The following is an 18,384-nucleotide window of genomic DNA, read 5'->3' on the forward strand; positions in this document are numbered from 1 at the left end:
TAAAAACTTAGTATTAAAGAGAATAATAATAATTAGTTCATTTTTAATTTGCTTTTCATTTATATTCTGACTCAATTGATATGAATACTTTTTTACAATATAAAGGAAGTCAAGCATGAGAAAAAGTGTCAGGGCAAATATCAGAAGTGAATGAACAATAATCTCTGGCTGGATAAAACATTGAGGCTTAGATGCAAGGATGGACTAGGAATGGGAAAACATGTTTTATGGTATAAAAGGTTTATTTGGGCCATGGTTTCAGTTCTCATCAATGGTTGCTTAGCCCCATGGCTGTGGACCTGGGAAGGCAGAAATTCACGGTGACAGTGAGCAGGAGCAAAGCCGCTCACAGAATGGTAGTTGGGACCAAGGCCGGAAGCAAAGGGGCTGGGCTTCCAGCATCCTTTACAAAGGGCATACTCACTTTCTTCCACTGGGCCCCCCTCTTCAAGTTCCACCATTACCACCTCTCAGTGGCACTACAGACTGGCATCAGAGCCTTCACATCACCACGGCCTCTGGGGTCCAAGGCAACTGGAAATGGTAGTGCACATGTGAACCCAACTCTCGGGAGAGGAAGTGTGAAGGCAATACAGACCCTGTCTTAGGGTAGGGTCACCATCTTAGACCACCTGCTGTACTCAGTTCCAGGAAGAACCTCAGGAATGTGCCATGACAACTCGGATACAGAGCAGACATCCTGTCTGCAGTTTATGGCCCTTGAAGATATCTAGATAATCCTGCTGAGCAGCCCAGATAATCCTGTTCAGTGGGTTGTGGTTCCCCGCCCAAAGTCTAACCAATGGTTTCAAATGTGGCTTTGCGCCCAAAGTCTAGACCAATAGTTTCAAAAAAATTACCTTGCCCCATATCCCTTCTACGCAATCCCAAGCATGTAATTCCCGGCTTGTGGGTTTTTTTTTTCCTATTAAAAACTCTCTACACCTGGGCTCGTGGCCACCGCCACATTTCCTTCCATCTGCCATGCAGTGGCCCAGGTTGAACCTGATAATAAAAGGACCCTTATGTGCTTGCATCAGAAACCGGCTCCTTGGTGATCTCTGGGGGTTTTGCAAAATGGGTACAAACGGGTACAACAGAAGAAGGATCTGGAGTTCAAGGCCATCCTTCTCTGCATTATTATTTTGAAGCTGGGGAGATAACTAAGTGGGTAACAGTGCTACCTTGGTGTGATCTCCAGTGCCCATACATAAAAGGTCGGAGGTGGCTCTGTAGGTCCTGTAATCCGGAGGGTGGGGCAGCAAGACTGTTTGGACGAAATGGCTGCCATCTTCATTCCAGATTCAGCAATGTATTCTGTCTTGAGGAAATGAAGTGGAAAGTGACAGAGGTGGATACCTAACATCCTGCTCCAGCCTCTACACACACACATGCACACACACACACACACACACACACACACACACACACACACACACACTATTGTTAAACTTTTCCTTCCTGGCTATAGTTTATCATTTTCTTTCTTAAGAATATTGCCCAATATTCTCGAAAAAAAACCGAAAAAAGAAGTTTTAAACTATCATAATAAAAGTGTAGGTTTTAAAAACTCAAATTACAGAGATGAGTAGAAAAACAAAAGACACTGAGCAGCCTGCAAAATGCAGCCTAATCACTGTCTCACAACCAATTCTGCTTCCACTTACTGATCAAGATTAAATAGAACAAATTTCTACATAACAAGGTGAAAAACATTTCACAATTTTCAGTCCGATATTTCTGTTTTCTTCTTCTTTGAAAACCCACAGGTTACATCCCACAAAATCAATTTCATTCCCAGTTTGAAAATTACTTCTCTAAAAATAGATATATCAACTATTTTCTGCTCCTCTGGTCCAGTGGTTTGGAATAATTCAAACACATCACCGCTTTTGGTTCCGTTCCTCACTTAAGAAGTTTCTTCTTCTAGTCTCTTCTTTACAATGTTTATTATATTACATTAAGTTCTATTTAAAAGTTTGAAAGAATATAGTTTATCCTACACCTCTTAGTCCACTGATGTTAGAATCTCTTAACTCCCCCTTATACAAGATCAACAAATTCTCGATCTTTCACTTTCTTCCATGTTTCAACTATCATTAGCAATACCATGTTTTTATTTTACATGTTCATTACTTATCTATCTATCTATCTATCTATCTATCTATCTATCTATCTATCTATCTGGTTTTTCGAGACAGGGTTTCTCTGTGTAGCTTTGTGCCTTTCCTGGAACTCACTCTGTAGCCCAGGCTGGCCTCGATCTCACAGAGATCCGCCTGCCTCTGCCTCCCGAGTGCTGGGATTAAAGGCGTGCGCCGCCACCGCCCGGCTGTTATTTATTTATTTTTGAGACAGGGTTTTACTGTGCAACCCTCACTGGCTTCACACTCACCATTAGGCCAGGCTGGACTCAAACTCACAGAGATCCCCTGTCACTGCCTCTCAAGTGATCTCATTATGTTAAATATTTGTATTTGCTATTAGAATAATTATATCTCCATTTTGTCTTTAAGTTTGTTTTAAAAATTGAAGATCTTTTTCAATATCAAAATTTTGTTAATCTTAATGGCTATAGGATCAAATGGCATGCAACAATTTGTGGAAAGGGAATTGTAAATCATTTTAGTAAAACTTACTGAAAGAGAATTTCCCAGATGCAGTGTCAAATGGATCCCCACATGTTCATTGCTTACTCTTAATTACGTGTATTATCATCTTTGGACCAGGGCTTATCAACTTTTGCCTTTATAAAGATTTCAATTGCCTATGGCCTCGATGACAGGAAAACACTTGCCACTCTATAGTAAGTAAGCATCAAAGGTTTGTTTTTAATGGAGCTGGGGATTGATCCAAGGATTTACTTGCTAAGACAAATATCACTATCTGCATCCCTCCAGTCTTTTATTTCTAACCAAGACTTTGGTAAAGTAAAACTGTTTCCAAAGGCAGTTTTTGAAATGCTGTAACTTCCTGTTTGTTGCTATTGATAACTTTGAAGCCCTCACTATTACCCCTGAAATACCTTTCGTCTCATTCTTAGGGTAGATCCTTAGGAGGTCTCACTACTGAGAGTTCATTGCTGGGTCTCACATTTCTTTGAGTTCTCTTTTACTTACATGAGCAAGTCATTTCTTCCTGAAAAGGTGCATGAGGGTAGCGTGGAGTCAAAGACAAGTGAAAACAATCCCGAATTTGTCCTCATTCTGAGAATTTTATCTACAGAATGCTAGGTTCCAAGCAGTTTTCCCTCAGAAACAACTTTGGAAACACTACCCTAATAACAATCTAATGAGTCACCTGCGAGTCGGCCTGGCAGGTAGGTAGTTAACACTAGGGTCTATCTCAGTCTCCATGCCATCTGCTGCTCTTGAAATCTGAATGGCCAGTTTCCACTTGTCTGGCTCTTCTGTTCTCAGCAGAACTGAGCTCTCAGAACTGCCCATTCCAGAAACCCTTTTTCTGTGCTCTGTATCACACACCACCATCCTGGACTGAAATTGAAATATAATTACATCATTTCCCCCTCCCTTCGTTCCCACCAACCCCTCCCCCAAAACCACCTAGCCTCCACCTCCACTGCTCTTTCTCTCAAAGTCATGGCTTCTGGCCTCTTCTTCCATTTTTGTTAACCCTGAATCACCTGTATAAAGTTACTTGCATGCACACGATTTCAGGGCCGAGCACTGGTACTGAATAACCAATAGGGAGACTCCTCCTTAGGGAAGACTGTTTCTCCCCCTCTCAGAACTCATGCCTGCAGTTCTTTGTCTTGGGTTAGTGCCCCAGGAGATTGCTGCCTTTCACATTAGCATATCTGTAGGGATCATCCTAGCTCAGGTCTTGTTCAGGCAGCCATGTTGTTTAGACTCCATATGGCGGCTTCCCTGGAGTTCCACAAGGTGCAATTTCACAGCAGATGCCCTGTTCCTCTGGCTCTTAACCCTTCCTCTTTCTCCTTGTGACATCTACGCAGAGTTTCTGTACTCTTTTCTCCTCTCTCTGTCTTCTCTCTCTGTGATCTTACTCGTTCTCACACTTTCAAACCATCTGTTGGCAATTCCCAAATTGTATCAATAAGCTAGATTCTCTTTCTGAGTTCCAAACTCACATCTTTAAATATCTCCTGACATCCCTTTGAATGTCTCCCAGGCACTTCAAACTCAAACTAACCAAAATAGAAGTCTTTCTGAATCTGGATCTCCCCCAGCCTTTACCATTTCGACACAAGGCTCCCTAACAGTCCTTCCCCCCTCCTGCGTATCTCGTTGCTCTTCTCATCCAGTGCATCCATCCCTGTTATTTCCACCTTCAAAACCTCCAGTCTCTTGTGTAAGTGATGATTTGCTTCCCACTGCATTTAGAATAAAATCCCCAACAACCAGCCCTGTTGCTGGTGTTTGCCTACGTTTCCAAGTTCATCACTTACCTTTTGCTATTCTCCACTTACACCTTCCTTAGTTCACCTCTACCATCTCTCATACACCGTGCTCTTTCTATCCCAAAGCCTCTATGTTTACTACTCTGTCTGGTGTACTGTTGCTAGAGTTTTCCTGCCTGGCCCACAGTCAGGACAAATCTCTCTCACCCACCAGTCCCAAGCCGCTCAAACCCGATCAAGTAAACACAGAGACTTATATTGGTTACAAACTGTATGGCCGTGGCAGGCTTCTTGCTAACTGTTCTTACAGCTTAAATTAATCCATTTCCATTAATCTATACCTTGCCACGTGGCTTGTGGCTTACCGGTACTTTACATCTTCCTTATCCTGATGGCGGCTGGCAGTGTCTCTCCCACCCAGCTTCCTGTTCTCTCAATTCTTCACTCTGTTAGTCCTGCCTATACTTCCTGCCTGGCCACTGCCAATCAGTGATTTATTCATTGACCAATCAGCAACACATTTGACATACAGACCATCCCACAACACTGTACTTTCTCCTCAGGTCTTTATGATACATGGATACATAGCTTTCTTCCTCTAGGTTATATTGGAAATATTCAGGATGTTCACGTTAACTCTCACAGCAGTTCTATGTGAATCAGGAAAAGTTATCATTCTGAGACCACACACAGGCTGGATTTCAGCCCCAAGCAAGTAGTGATGTAAATACCACCTCTAGACAGACCACCTCTGGTGCTGGGATTGAACTCTGAACTCTGCCACTAAGCTGTATTTTCATTCTTTGAAGAAGCATTCATTTATTTATTTATTTATTTATATTTATTTAGATGGGGTCTCATGAAGCCAAGGATGGCCTTGAACTTACTTCTGGCTTTATAAGGAGCTGGGTGCTGCAAGCTATAGGAAAATGTAATGGAATTCAGCTACTATCACAAAAACTACTACTTTTCTGAAGGTCAAGCCATAGCTTAAGAAGTCTTGATGATATTTTAGCTTTTGTATATATGTTAGCTGATTCCTGCAATGATTTTTTTATGCTATGTATGCTTCCAAAAACTCATAACAGTGTATTTGATCTGAAATACCTATCAAGCATCCAAGGCCAAACAATCTCCTGAATTACGGCAAATTAAGCTCAGACCCTCCTTTCTTATACAGCCTTACTGGTGTTTATACTAATATTATAGACTCCTAACATTTACCTAATCACCTCTGTAGTTTGAGCACATAAATTAATTCCCTTTTTCTGATACATTAACCAATTTTAGCTCTTTAGTTGACCTCCTCCTTACCACTCCACTTTTGGGTTGTAAAAGAAAGCCTGATGGTCACTGCCTGAGGAAAACTCTTGTCTGCATTTATGACCCTGTAAGAATTCAAGCAGCAGATAAAGGTAGAGAGAAACCAGGCAAGAAAGGAGCTAGGCATGAGAGCAGAATAGAAGCTGTGTAGACAGGATTTTATCCCAGAGGAATAAAGTAGACAGACAAAGAGCTCGGTGTACTTCGATTCATTTCCTGAAAATAATTCTCGCCATTTGTAGCTTCTCTTCTGGGCCCTGGGAAGAAGATTATTAAGGCTGGTCCTTAATAATATTCGAGAACTGGGGATCAAACCTAGGACTCCCTGCATACTAGTCCAGCATTCTGCCAACTTACCAACTCAGCTTCATCCCAGCCCCCAAGTGGCTATTTTAGTATTCTTTTATTCTAAACCAAGGCACTCTCTCTTTCCTTTACAGAGTTTCATCTAGTCTTTAACTACTTAGCTAACTCTTACTTTATTCATTCATTCATTCATTCATTCATTCATTCATTTATAGTCTGTCACTCTCACTCGGGTAAATGACTTCTGTGTCAGTTTCACTAAAATCAATCACTGTTACAGGTCTACTAGGGGCTTGGTATGGTGCAGATCATAGTGGGTCTCAACAATTTTTTTTCAGTGAGTGCGTAAAATTGTACTCTGAAATTTTATAGGAATATGAAAGGAAAATAGTTTTATTTTTCCAGTTTAGATTTTCACAAGACATTTTATCTGAAAACATATTTTCGTGTACCATTAATTTCTACTTCTTGAAATTTTCTGTTCTCTACTTTTTGGACATCTATCTAACAGATCAGATTTAACTCTTATCCCACTACTCCAGAATTGGTGGTAAGACAAACTGAGTACAAAAAGGACTAAGAATTTCTAGTCCACGGAGGTCGAACAATTGGAACCAGTACTCCAGTCTCCATCATTAGAACACCAAGGAAAGGGAGTGAGAAAACAAACTGTTAGAACTGTTAAAGCCCCAGTCAGCATCCTGTGCTCCTGCTCTCCAATCCAGGAGAGATGTGATCACTGAGCATTTCCCTTACAAGAAGGGAAAACCAATGCCAGCCTTGTCTGCCCACTGCTGCTCTACCCGCTGCTATTTAAATACAGAAAGAGCTGGCAGGATAGAGAATTGGAAGATCAAGACGATTTGGTATAGTAAGGAAGTAGGAATTTTTAATAAATCAAATTCCTTGAAAAATAGCGGGGCCTACACCACTTTGCTAATGTTCTACCTAAGAGAACATTGCCTAAATCAAAGGACTTTTTGTCTCTTTTAGCTTTTTAAAAGCAACATATTTTAAATTATGTGTAAAACCACACTTTTAAATCAAAAACTACCTTATTCCATTTAGGAATCTCAAAAGCTATTCCCCTGAAAAGCAGATCTTGAAGTAAAGGGTACCAATTTGACAGGAAAAATGATAAAAGGCAATCTCTTCCTCAGAAGGGTTTAAAGAATAGAATTTAGAGGAGATAAATTGTAGATGTAACCAACGGTCTTATAAAATAAGAAACACAGAGCCAATTCAGAGAAGAAAGCCAAGAGGTCAGAGCTAAGAGCCTCACCCTTCCTGATTCAGGGATCCTCTCCAGCCAAGAGAGCTCTCCGAAAAGGACCTACTTCCTGTGTGTCTGTCTTTAAAGTCTTCCTGTCCTGCCTTCTCATTGGTTGTAAACCCAGACATGTGACTGCCTCGTCACTGCCTGAATGTACCGCCCTCCAGGTCCTTAAAGGCGTGCGCCACCGCCGCCACGCACTTGCTATGACTCTAATAGCTCTGACCCCCAGACAACTTTATTTATTAACATACAATTAAAATCACATTTCAGTATAAGTAAAATACCACCACAATAAATATGTGCACTGAAAAATACAGTTGTTGTGTGGAAAGATTTGGGGAGTTCTCGGGCTCAGCAAAAAGTAAATGATTATGATTTGCTTTCTTCTTTGATGCCACAATTATAGTATATTAGCTGTACTCTACAAGGTAACAATGCACCGCAATAAATGTAGCTTAGCTGTGTAATTTTTCTGTTGGACTTACCTGGATCACTCATGACTTATAAGGCAGTTTGACTAAAATTGTGATATATGTTCAGAAATTTATACTGTTTGGTTTAAGGCAGCAGTTCTCAACCTGTGGGTTGTGACCCTTGGGGTCACATATCAGATATTTACATTACGATACATAACAGTAGCAAAAATTACAGTTATGAAATAACAACAAAATAATTTTATGGTTGGGGGTCACCACACCATGAGGAACTGTTGTATTAAAGGGTCACAGCCTTAGAAAGGTTGAGAACCACTGGTCTAAGGAATAGCAGCTGGGCAAACCATCTTTCTTCATAAGGCCTGTTATTTCCCACAAGTCAGAATGTCGTTCTTTGAGTAGTAAAGCAGCAAGCAGTCAATGCTGAAAGCTGAAAGGCTGCTGCTTTTTATTATTATTATTATTTCTTAAAAGCTTCTTAAGGCCAATGCTTAGGATTCATTAAACATCATTTCTGCTGCATATAATTAGTCAAATAAAAAAAGGCCACCCCTGTGATTTTCACATCCCAAAGTCATACTGCTCAGAAGTAGAGAGCGTGCCACCAACCAGCTGTCCGAGGGTTCTTTTGCTCTACCTGGATAGAAATCATAAGCAGGCAAGGAGTTGCCCTTTAAGTGCTGGTTTCTAGTGTTTCATTTCCCACAGTGTGCAGCAGCAGCAAGAGGCAGCCGCAGGCAGGGAAGCAGCGGCAAGTAGTCCCCTTAGGTTACAGTCTTTGAGCACACACACACACAATCTCTCTCTATAACTCACTGAGCAATTTTTGTGTGTGTGTGTGTATGTGCCTCTTGCATGCCAGGCATTATCATTTACTTCGGGAATATAAAGACAGATATGGTCTACCAACTATAGCATGAAGTTTTGTTTACTTCCTACATTTCTGAAACCAGAAACTAGAGTATCACCTGGGTTCACTACACTAACGAAAAGGCCATTTAAAGAATAACAGGGATCATTAACATGATTGCCTAAAGACAACAAAAAGTTTAGTTGACAATGCCTAAACAGAATTTCTACTACAGAAAAAACTACACTATACCTTTATTAAGCAATGAATTTAGCAAGGGCTATACCCACCTTGGCCTCACATTCTTTTTAGAGTAAGGAAGAATAGATTGTAATTTTACACACATATGCAAATGTAAGGTTTTGTCTCGATTCTCTTTTCTTCCATTATCCTATCACTGCATTTACGGCTTTGTCTGATCACCCATGCTGCTCTGTGTTAAAAAGGTTTATGAATCAAACAGCTGAAAGACTGACTCTTTGGTGTTCTTTGTTTGAATGGCCTCAGTTTGAAGTGTGTTACTGTACAAATCTGTGCAAAGTTAGAGCTTCAGCAGCGTGCTGACATCTGCTGTTTTTTCTGTAAGTCTCTGGCTACGTGTAAGTAACTGAGGATGGCCTGACCTCAGCACTGCTTCTCCAGCGGTGGGAAGGGTAAGACTAGAATCTTCTCATTGTCTTTTGAAATGGCTTAGAGCTATGAAGCACAGGAATAAATTTTTTTAGACTCTTGGGCAGACAAGTTAGGAACACCTGAACTAGTTGCTGTCAACGGCTAGCAACCTTTACCAGAGGTTTCTGGATGGCTGAAGAGAGGTCTGCACAAGTGGAGTGGATAATGAAAATATCCGGTAGTTCCTCAGGCCTTGTCCTCAAAGTGAACAGCAATGTACTCAGGAGCTGGTTTCTGATCAGATGTCCAGACACAGAACAGCTCTTAGGCTGTGCTCTGCACACCAGTGCCAGCTTGGTACAGTCCGCATGGCTCAGAACTTCTAACTTGACAAACAGCAGATACTTACGAGTATTTGCAGCTGATATGCCCTTTCAATACTATCCAACATAGATTTGGTCTGATTGAGACATGCACATTTTACAAATTAAAAATAGCTTTCTATAAAACAGCCCAATTAGATTAAAAACCAACTTGTCTTATCACACTCAATTCCACTGTTGCGTTTATATTTATTTTTTGAGGTGGTGGAAATTGAATCCAGGGCTTCATGCATGTAAGAGAAGCAACTGTTCACTAAACTACAGCCACATCCCTCAATAATACATTTGTCAGCAACTGCAACAAAAGCTGTCAGACTGAATGTCTTTTCTTTTCTTTTCGTTTAGATTTTCCGAGACAGGGTTTCTTTGTGTAACAGTCCTGGCTGTCCTAAAACTCACTCTGTAGACCAGGATGGTCTTGAACTCACTGAGATCTGCCTGCCTCTGTCTCCCAAGTACTGGGATTAAAGGCGTACACCACTACCCCCAGTTCTGAATGTATTTTCAATCTTTATATATATTTAAATGACTTCAAAAGAAACTACTTTTACAAACTTTTTTCCTATTTTCTAAAATTTCTCATGAATGTGTGTAAGACCCGCTCCCACTTTTTCCCCAAGGTACTCTTGTGGAGAGAGGGATGAGAAATATTTAGATAGAAAGATAGAGGGGAGAGAAGACAGACAGAAACACAGGACAGCTTCAGGAGGGCCTAGATAAATATCTACCAGCCCCTTCTGTCTCTTCTAAAGGGCTTTTTATAGGAATGCCAAGGGGTGGAGCAAAGGCCCTCCCCCAGCACAGCCAAGTACAGACCTGGTAACCATGCACATAGTCAAGCCATCCTCTAATGCAGCCCTACTGGGTAAAGCAAGCTCAGATCTCACTAGGAAACCTCTGTGGGCCTCCACATGAATGGCACCTGTACCTGTTTCCTACACACACATTATCAGGAAACGGCAGCTTAGAACACCATACATCAACTCTCTCATCAGTCTAGAATGAGCTTCTCTAGGTGTGATGTAGAAGTGCTGCCTACTTCTGGAGACTGTGGAGGAAAATCCAGACTGCGAGAGAGTGTCACAGAGAATTACTTCAAGGTTCCAGAAAGCTGCTGAGGTTAGGCAATGTGTAGCAGAATCAGATTGGCTGCAGTTTCCAAATGGACTGTGCTTGCAGCTATGAAGGTGAAGCTTACATTGCAATAGAGAGTCCAGGCTATTAGAAAGCCAGAAGTCTGAGGAAATCTGCAGGAACTGAAGAGACTGCAGGGAAGGGGCTAACTAAGCCTTTGGAGCACAGACAATGCTGTGAAGAGCTGAAGATGTTCAGCACGGAGCTACTGGGTTAGATGTTTAACCTGATTTCATTCTCTTTTCCAATAAATACTTTTTTGCCATTGTCCTAATTTCTCCTTTTTGGAATGGGAATGATTACTTTGTGTCATTGTATGTTGGAAGCATGTAACTACTTTTTAAAAATAGGTCAGAGTTTGCCGTGAGTCTCAGAAGACTAATTTAGACTTTTCAGAAGGGTTAGGACTGCATGACTACTTTCAAAGGGACCTTTGACGTTAGACTGACTGCATTTTGCAGTGTGACATGGCCATGAGCATATCAGAATATTATGATTTATATATGAACTGTCCTTCACAGGCTCATGTTGGAATACCTGGTCCCAGCTGTTGGTTGTTTGGAAAATCTTTTTGTAAGATATGTCTCTGTCCTTCCTCACTTACCTAAAGCACCTTCTGATTGGTTTAATAAAGAGCTGAATGGTCAATAGCTAGTCAGGTAGAGGATAGGTGGGACTTCCAGGGAGAGGAACTGGGGGAAGAATCTGAAAGGCGGAAGATTCACCAGCCAGACGTGGAGGACGTTGGATGTATGGTGTTGAGGACAGATATTGAGCCATGTGGAAGAATGTAGATTAGTATAAACAGGTTAATCTAAGTTTTAAGAGCAAGTTGGGAACAAGCCTAAACTAAGGTCAAGCTTTCATAATTAGTCAAAAGTCTCTGTGTCATTATTTGAAGGCTGGCAGTCCAAAGAAAGACTGGCTGTAGCTGGTGCTGTTGTGGGAGGAGGGGGAATTATTGGTGAGTGGAACCTCGTCAGAGGAAGTGAGCCAATGGGGGTGGGCCCTGATATTTATAGGCTGGCCCTGCTTCTTGTCCCATCCTTGCTTCCTAATCTAAGGATGTAAGAGAGCAGCCTTACTTCCCCACCACCGTGTTCTCCCTTCTGCGATGGACAGTACCCTCAGATCCTCTTCTTTGGCTTGTGACTGTATGACATTGTTTTCTTCTTTTCTCTTCAGTATTCCTCTGACTACAATTTAGGAGAAACTTATGACTATATTTAGGATCCACCCAGACAATCCAAGGTACCTTCTCCATCTGAAAATCTTAAATCACATTTGCAAAATTCCCATTACCACAAATGGTAATATCCATAAATTCCAGAGATTAGGAGAAACTGGATATCTTTAGGGATCACAATGACTATCAAGAATTTGAAAGAACTGTCATTTGAAAATCTTGAGCATAAACTAAATGTAGCTTCTGAAACATAAAATATGATTCAGGGTCTGGAAAAATGGATGAGTAGGTAAAGGCACCTGCTACCAACACCTACATTCTTGAAACCCACATAGCAGAAGGAGAGAATCAACTTTTTTGTCTTTTGACCTCCAAACACACACACACATACAGAGACACACATATTCACCTTAAAAAAATAAATGTTTAAAAATATGATTCAGAAAGATTAAATTTAGGTAGAGAAGTCCAAATTTATCATTTAAATATTTTAAAAAGATTTATCTCTTATTATATGGATTAAATATTTAACATTTCCTCTAATAATTTTCATTGTTATTTTAATAATTTTATATATTTAAAAGGCAAACAATTCTTTACCAAGTCTAAAGTACATGTTCAAATTTCCTCTGGGTTATACCAGAAGTTCATATAAGCAGCATTTTGTCTTTGTGCTATAATGAGGTAAAGGTTGAGGAGTATAACTCTAGAGAATTTATTTTTAAAAAATGGAAAAAAGATGAGTTGGGGATATGAGCTAAGTTCCTCTCTATTATGTTAGGAACTCTAAACATAAAGTCTAAAATATATAATTCAGAAATATAATTCATGAAAGAAATATAACATAATATAAGCATTTAGAGATATAGAAATAACGATCACAAGACAAAAATGGTTTCTTCAATGGTCAAGGCTGGAGTAAAGAAAGACAGAACATCAGGGTACTGCTCCTTTTGTGGGCATTCTGGGTACTACTCTGCTTGGATTTGTTTTTCAAAAGAGGTTTATCCTCATATTGAAATAAAATTCAATTTACAACAGCAGCAGAACTTAGTATTTTTCCTATGATCTTTCATCTAAATTTGACAACTCTCTTCCTTTTCCTTCTAGAGAGGGAAAAGTTACTTTTTATTTCCTAATAATAAATCTTACTTAATGACATAATTGCCCAATTATTTAAGCCTTATCCAAAGATGATCTCTTTAATATCTAGTTAGTGAGGTGGGTATAAAAGTCTTAAACTGTCTAAGTTAGGAAACAGACGTTCTTTATTTTATACTTCCCACTGGTGCACTCACAGGGCATTTAATGAGTTAGACAAGAGGTGGAAATGTGTGGAAAACCATCAAGTCACATAAGTTCTTTGATGGGATGCACAACAGGGAATCTCTAATGTGGTTGAAAGAAAAAAATAGAATTAAACTGCATACTTGTCTACTTCATAGCATTTCTTTTTGTGGACTTCAAAGTCAGTAAGAATAATACACTCAAATCACTTTGTTAAACCAGAATAATATTTACTCTTTTTTAGTTTAGTAAGAAATGTGCTATTTCTTAGTGAGCTTTAAGAAATGTTTCTAAACTAGGTTCACATAACAATCTATGTTTAATTAAAAACCCTGGAAACACATACAGTATTTCTTTATGTTTATCCCTGGCCTGTGCACTAAAGGGAATGAATCCTCTGCCTCTAAAATCAAAAGGAGTCTAGAGCTACAGGTTGGTACCCATGACAGAGATACAGTTTCTCACTAACATGTTCCGCTGGGCATAGAACAAAAGAAGTATCGGATGCTGCCACAGTAAGAACCTCTCTCTTTAACTCACAAAGGAGAGCTAGAAGAAAACTGCTGATAAATGTCAACAAGCAACAGAGTCGTCCTTAGAGTTTCATGGACCTGATGACTTAAAACCACTGCTAAGACTGGCTGATCAACCTGTTAGATAACTATCTGTAATGTGACATGTTTTGTTTTTTAACATCAGTTATTTGAAATAAAAGTTCGTGTTATGCTATAAAAGTTACTGAACTATTAGATAGTTTAAAAAGCAACTGTGAAAAAATGAAAGCCTATGTCACAATTTAAATTCTCAACTTGTCTCAGCAAACTTCCTGATTCATTAATAACAGTGTTTGGCAACAGCAAAGAATGAGGTCTTTCTTTCCCTCAAGTATTTGGAAACTGTATTCACTTTTAGACCACTCATTCATGAATAGTTCATCTCATAGATATAATTTGGTATATTTTCCAGTTAACTCTGTTTAATTATATTTTGATTCAAAAAATACCTGACCGTTAATCTAGTCATTAACTAGCAACTGCTAACAGTAATCCCCTCTCCTCTTTCCCGTGGGTGGCCTCAGACTGAGAGGGATAGATGGGAGCCAATACTGAGGGTGGGCAATAGTCCAGTGGTTAATTGTTGCCTAGACTCTTGGCTCAACTCTTCAGGCATGACATAGAACTTTTCTTTATAACATGTTTCTTCAAACTATACTGTATCTTTTTTTCCTTTTTTTTTTTTGAGTATACAGAGTATGAGGAAGGAATGATAAAAGTAAATAAATAATGACCACACACATCGCCTATCATATACTTTAGCAATTTGTAAATTACCCCATGGGCTAAGGATACAGCTCCATGGTGGAGCACTTGCCTAGCGTGTGCCGGTAGTGGGTTTAATCCTCATTACAAAAAAAACCAAATCAACCACCTCCCCTGCAAAACCCCACCTAAGTCATCCCTTATTAGACAACCTCATTGTAAGTAGTTAATACAACTTATTAAGTCACCAAGACGTTATATTTGCTGCCTTATTCTTGTACTTTGTCACACATTCATATTCTAGGAGAAATCATTACTTTAGAATCATTACTTCTAAATATTAACTAGTTGTTCTTGACAGTAGAGACTAGGAAACCGTACTATGAATTAAAAGATGTAATGGCACTAAATTGATCACTCAATATACACGTATAGAATACTTGCCATGTAGCAGATACTGATGAAGAGGCCTAACTTAACATCAGTGCAGCCATGACAGGCTGCAGACTAACAATACTGGGACTAGGCCTCACCATTACAATAACCAGGGAAAGCCACAAACTGTACCTTGAGGGGGACCAATCAGAATTGAGACAAGTACTAAATGCTCTAGAACATTAAGGATAGCTTACATAATCTGTATATAGGCTCCAGTTTTCTTGCAGCAACACCAGTACCAATCACTGACAAAACTCCTGTTACCCCACTCCTGCCCAGTCAGGAGTTCAACCACCATCTGAACCAGAATTCCCTACCAGCCTCTCCCACCCCCATCCTTTACTCCTTAAAAACTCTGCTTCATCTGAGCTCGAGGCTCTCCCTCATCCAACCGCTGTGTCAGAACGGACGGAGAGCCCAAGCTAGAGCTTGCAGTAAAGGCTCTTTGCTTTTGCATACGAACTTGGTACTCCTGGTGGTCTTTTGTATGTGTGTGTGGGGGGGCTCATGACACGGGCATAACACTGATAAACACTAAATCTAAAGAGGCACTCTAAACTATGCTCAAAAATAAGGGAGTAGGCATTATTATTTGTTGTTGTTTTTATTAGAATGTGTCTGTCTGGAAGCTATGGCTGTAGCTATCTGCAGGGTTCTTTTTTTTTTTCTTCCTTTTTTTAAGGTTTATTTATTATGTATACAGTGTTCTGCCTGCATGCCTGCATGCCAGAAGAGAGAACCAGATGTCACCAGATCTCATTGTGAGCCACCATGTGGCTGCTGAGAGTTGAACTCAGGACCTCTGGAAGAACAGCCAGTGCTCTTAACTGCTGAGCCATCTCTCCAGCCCTCTGCAGAGTTCTTATGTAGTATGTGTGAGGCCCTGAGTTTGCTCACAAAACATGAGATGAGTTAAACCAAAATGAGTTTTTCTCATTTTTCTATGGAGAAGTAGAAAGATGGGCTGAACAAAATTAGAGGCAGAATTTATATGATCCTTGAATAACAGCATAGCTCACCAGAGAAAAACGAGCTTACAGCCTTGTTTTGTTATCTCACTTGACCTCTTTGTGCCTATATGTTACTTCCCAGCTTCCCAGCTTCATCTTCCTTTAAATTCCCCCTCCTACCAAGTTTCTAAAAAGGTTTACACTGTAAAACTACCATGTAGCAGGTTTCTAACAATGTAGATATCAACATTATGCACCCTTAAGGAATAATAAAGTAATCTACTATGGGAAAAAAGGAGCCAGAGTCTAGAGAGATGGCTTAGTAGTTATGAGCACTTATTCCTGCAGAGTGCCTAGGTTGGATTCCCAGCACCCACACAGTGACTCATAACCTTGTAGATTCCAGTTCCAGGGTATCCCATGTGCTCTTCTGACCTCCACAGGCACCAAGCATATACATGGTGCACTCGATACACTTAAAAGAAGAAAAAAAAAATTTTTAAAGAAAAAAAAAAGATCAAACAGAGATATGAGTGTGTGGGGGTGGGGTGGGGTGGGGGTTGGATGTAAAGAGGGGACAAGCAATTGCTTTATGGTCCTGAAGAGCCTCAGGATTTGTTTAGTTTCCTTATCCCATGATTTGTCAAATGAGCTACTTTCCTCATTCTGAGAGAATGGGAAACTCTACAAAGTCTCTGAAGATCTGGAATTTAAATTCAAGCCCCTTTCTAAAGAAATTCCATTTGCAAGGCACTGTATGAAAATAGTATTTAGAAATGTGGTTTCTCGAGTGCAACTTGGCCAAGAACCAACCCCTGACTAGCTATAAATTTAACCACTTAAGATGAGTAGTGGTTTACTTTCTGGGGACTTTTTAGAATTAGTAAATGCACAGCCTTCTTTGTGTCCTAGCTCAATATTTAATCACTTCTAAGTCAAGATGCCATTCTTAGGAATTACTAAATGTTTTGCTGGATTTAAAGCCCAATTTTTTCTCTCTCTAATCTTCTGTGGAAGTAAAAATAACTGGCCATTCTTTTATATATATATATATATAATATAGTGCTTTATATATATTATATATATATATATTATAGGTCTGGTAAAATTAAAGGTTCTTGTTGCACTCTTTTTTTTTCAGGGTTACACTAGGAGCCCCAGGCCTTCGGTGCTATTTTAATGCTAATGCTGACAGATAAACACAGCTCATTTAGTGCTGGAACAATTTCTCTACTGTTCAGAGAGAATTGAAAGTCTAAGCAAAATCTCCAATCTCCAAATGTCTTTATTAAACCAAAGACATTGGTTATTTAGAAACTTATTGGAGAAATTACTTTCTCAGCTGAGTTATTTGGGGGACTAAGGTCTTGGATTGCGCATAAACAACCTGGTCACTCTCCTTTTCTGTGTTAATAACATTTCCATATGAACCCAAGGAACTGAATAATGAAAGCTCTTTTGCTTAGAGAGTGATTTAGAAATTCCCATTTACCTTGGTTGAACAACGTTGGTTGCACAATGCATCAAACCTTTCTGGAAGTACTTGGTTTGAGGCACTTGAAAGGGACCTGACAATCATTGGTCAGGCTGGGTAAAGTGTGAATGCTGAGTGTGAGATACACTCACTGACAGGCAGTCTTACAGGCGTGTGGGGTTGGCAAGACTAGCTGTGCCTGGGCACATCTGGGGAGTCCCCTCGCTGGTGCGGCTTTTAAGATCATCTTTCATTCGAGGACTTCAAGACCTATCACCAGGAGAGCATCTCTCGAAGGGTAAGAAGCCATTTTCACACTGCCTCGAAAAGGAATGGGATCCCCGCAAGGCGAAAATGGTCCTTTATGGTGAGGGGAGCCTTCATTTGGCACTTCCTTCGACGCCCTAAGTCCCTCTCCCTGCTGGTAGGCCACACACATCTGGCTTCTTGATTCTGGACGCCCTAGCTCTCCTCAAACCAACGGTGGGGCAGGGCCGTCAGGAGCCACTGAGGACGCGGTGATGGGGAGCTCAGAATCCAGCGGCTAGGGTTTCCTCAACGGGCCAATTTGGGTGGCGTGCAAACACAACTACACGCTGCGGTTCTCTCACACGCTCGCGGCATCTGCATGAAGCTGCCACTGCCAAAGAGCCCTGCCCGGCCGCGATCCGCCTGCCGCGCAGCTCCCACGCGAGGGATTCCCGCGTTCGCCTGTGCGCCCGCCTCCCTCTTGCCCCGCACGCCCCGCCCCCTGCCACCTCCGCGCGTCTCATTGGCCAGGCCCTGCGCAAACTTCGGCTCCTGTCTGGCGGCTGCGCCTGTCGCTCTGAACGGTAGAGACATTTCCGCATTGGGGGGATGGGGGTGGCTGCTCCGACCGGAGGGGGAGGGGAGGCGTGTGCGGAAAGTGGGGGCTCCGGTGTCGGGAGGCGGCGGCCGGGCGGACACGGGCTGCGAGCGCTGGCGCCGGGCTCCGGGTGCTTGCGTGTGACGGGAGCGGAGAGGAGGCCGCCGCAGCCGCCCTCGCGCAGCCTGCGAGACTCGATCCCGGGCCTCCAACTTCCGAGCCGCCGGAGGGAGAGGAAGGTGGG

The 18,384-nt window shown here is 41.1% G+C and overlaps 1 protein-coding gene and 1 long non-coding RNA gene across 3 annotated transcripts in view; one reads left to right on the forward strand and one right to left on the reverse strand.

The window, feature by feature from the left end:
* Positions 1–875: 875 nt before the first annotated feature.
* On the reverse strand, positions 876–5,273 carry LOC128108310 (uncharacterized). Its single transcript, XR_008217423.1, has 2 exons — positions 4,747–5,273; positions 876–1,321 (listed from the first exon to the last, which is right to left on the reverse strand). It is a non-coding gene; the product is annotated as an uncharacterized LOC128108310 (long non-coding RNA).
* Positions 5,274–17,906: 12,633 nt separating this feature from the next.
* Ugp2 (UDP-glucose pyrophosphorylase 2) overlaps positions 17,907–18,384 on the forward strand; it is a 63,557-nt gene continuing 63,079 nt past the window's right edge. Inside the window, exon 1 of one of the 2 annotated variants that reach the window (XM_052734733.1) lies at positions 17,907–18,126. In XM_052734733.1, the coding sequence (XP_052590693.1) occupies positions 17,922–18,126 (205 nt within the window). In that variant the 5' untranslated portion in view covers positions 17,907–17,921. Of the gene's footprint in view, positions 18,127–18,188; positions 18,380–18,384 lie in introns of those variants that run through there. The other variant, XM_052734735.1, reaches the window with a different exon arrangement.

This window comes from Peromyscus californicus, unplaced genomic scaffold, assembly GCF_007827085.1.
Source record: "Peromyscus californicus insignis strain IS unplaced genomic scaffold, ASM782708v3 Scaffold_13__1_contigs__length_99412109, whole genome shotgun sequence".
In the NCBI taxonomy this organism is placed as follows: Eukaryota; Metazoa; Chordata; class Mammalia; order Rodentia; family Cricetidae; genus Peromyscus; species Peromyscus californicus.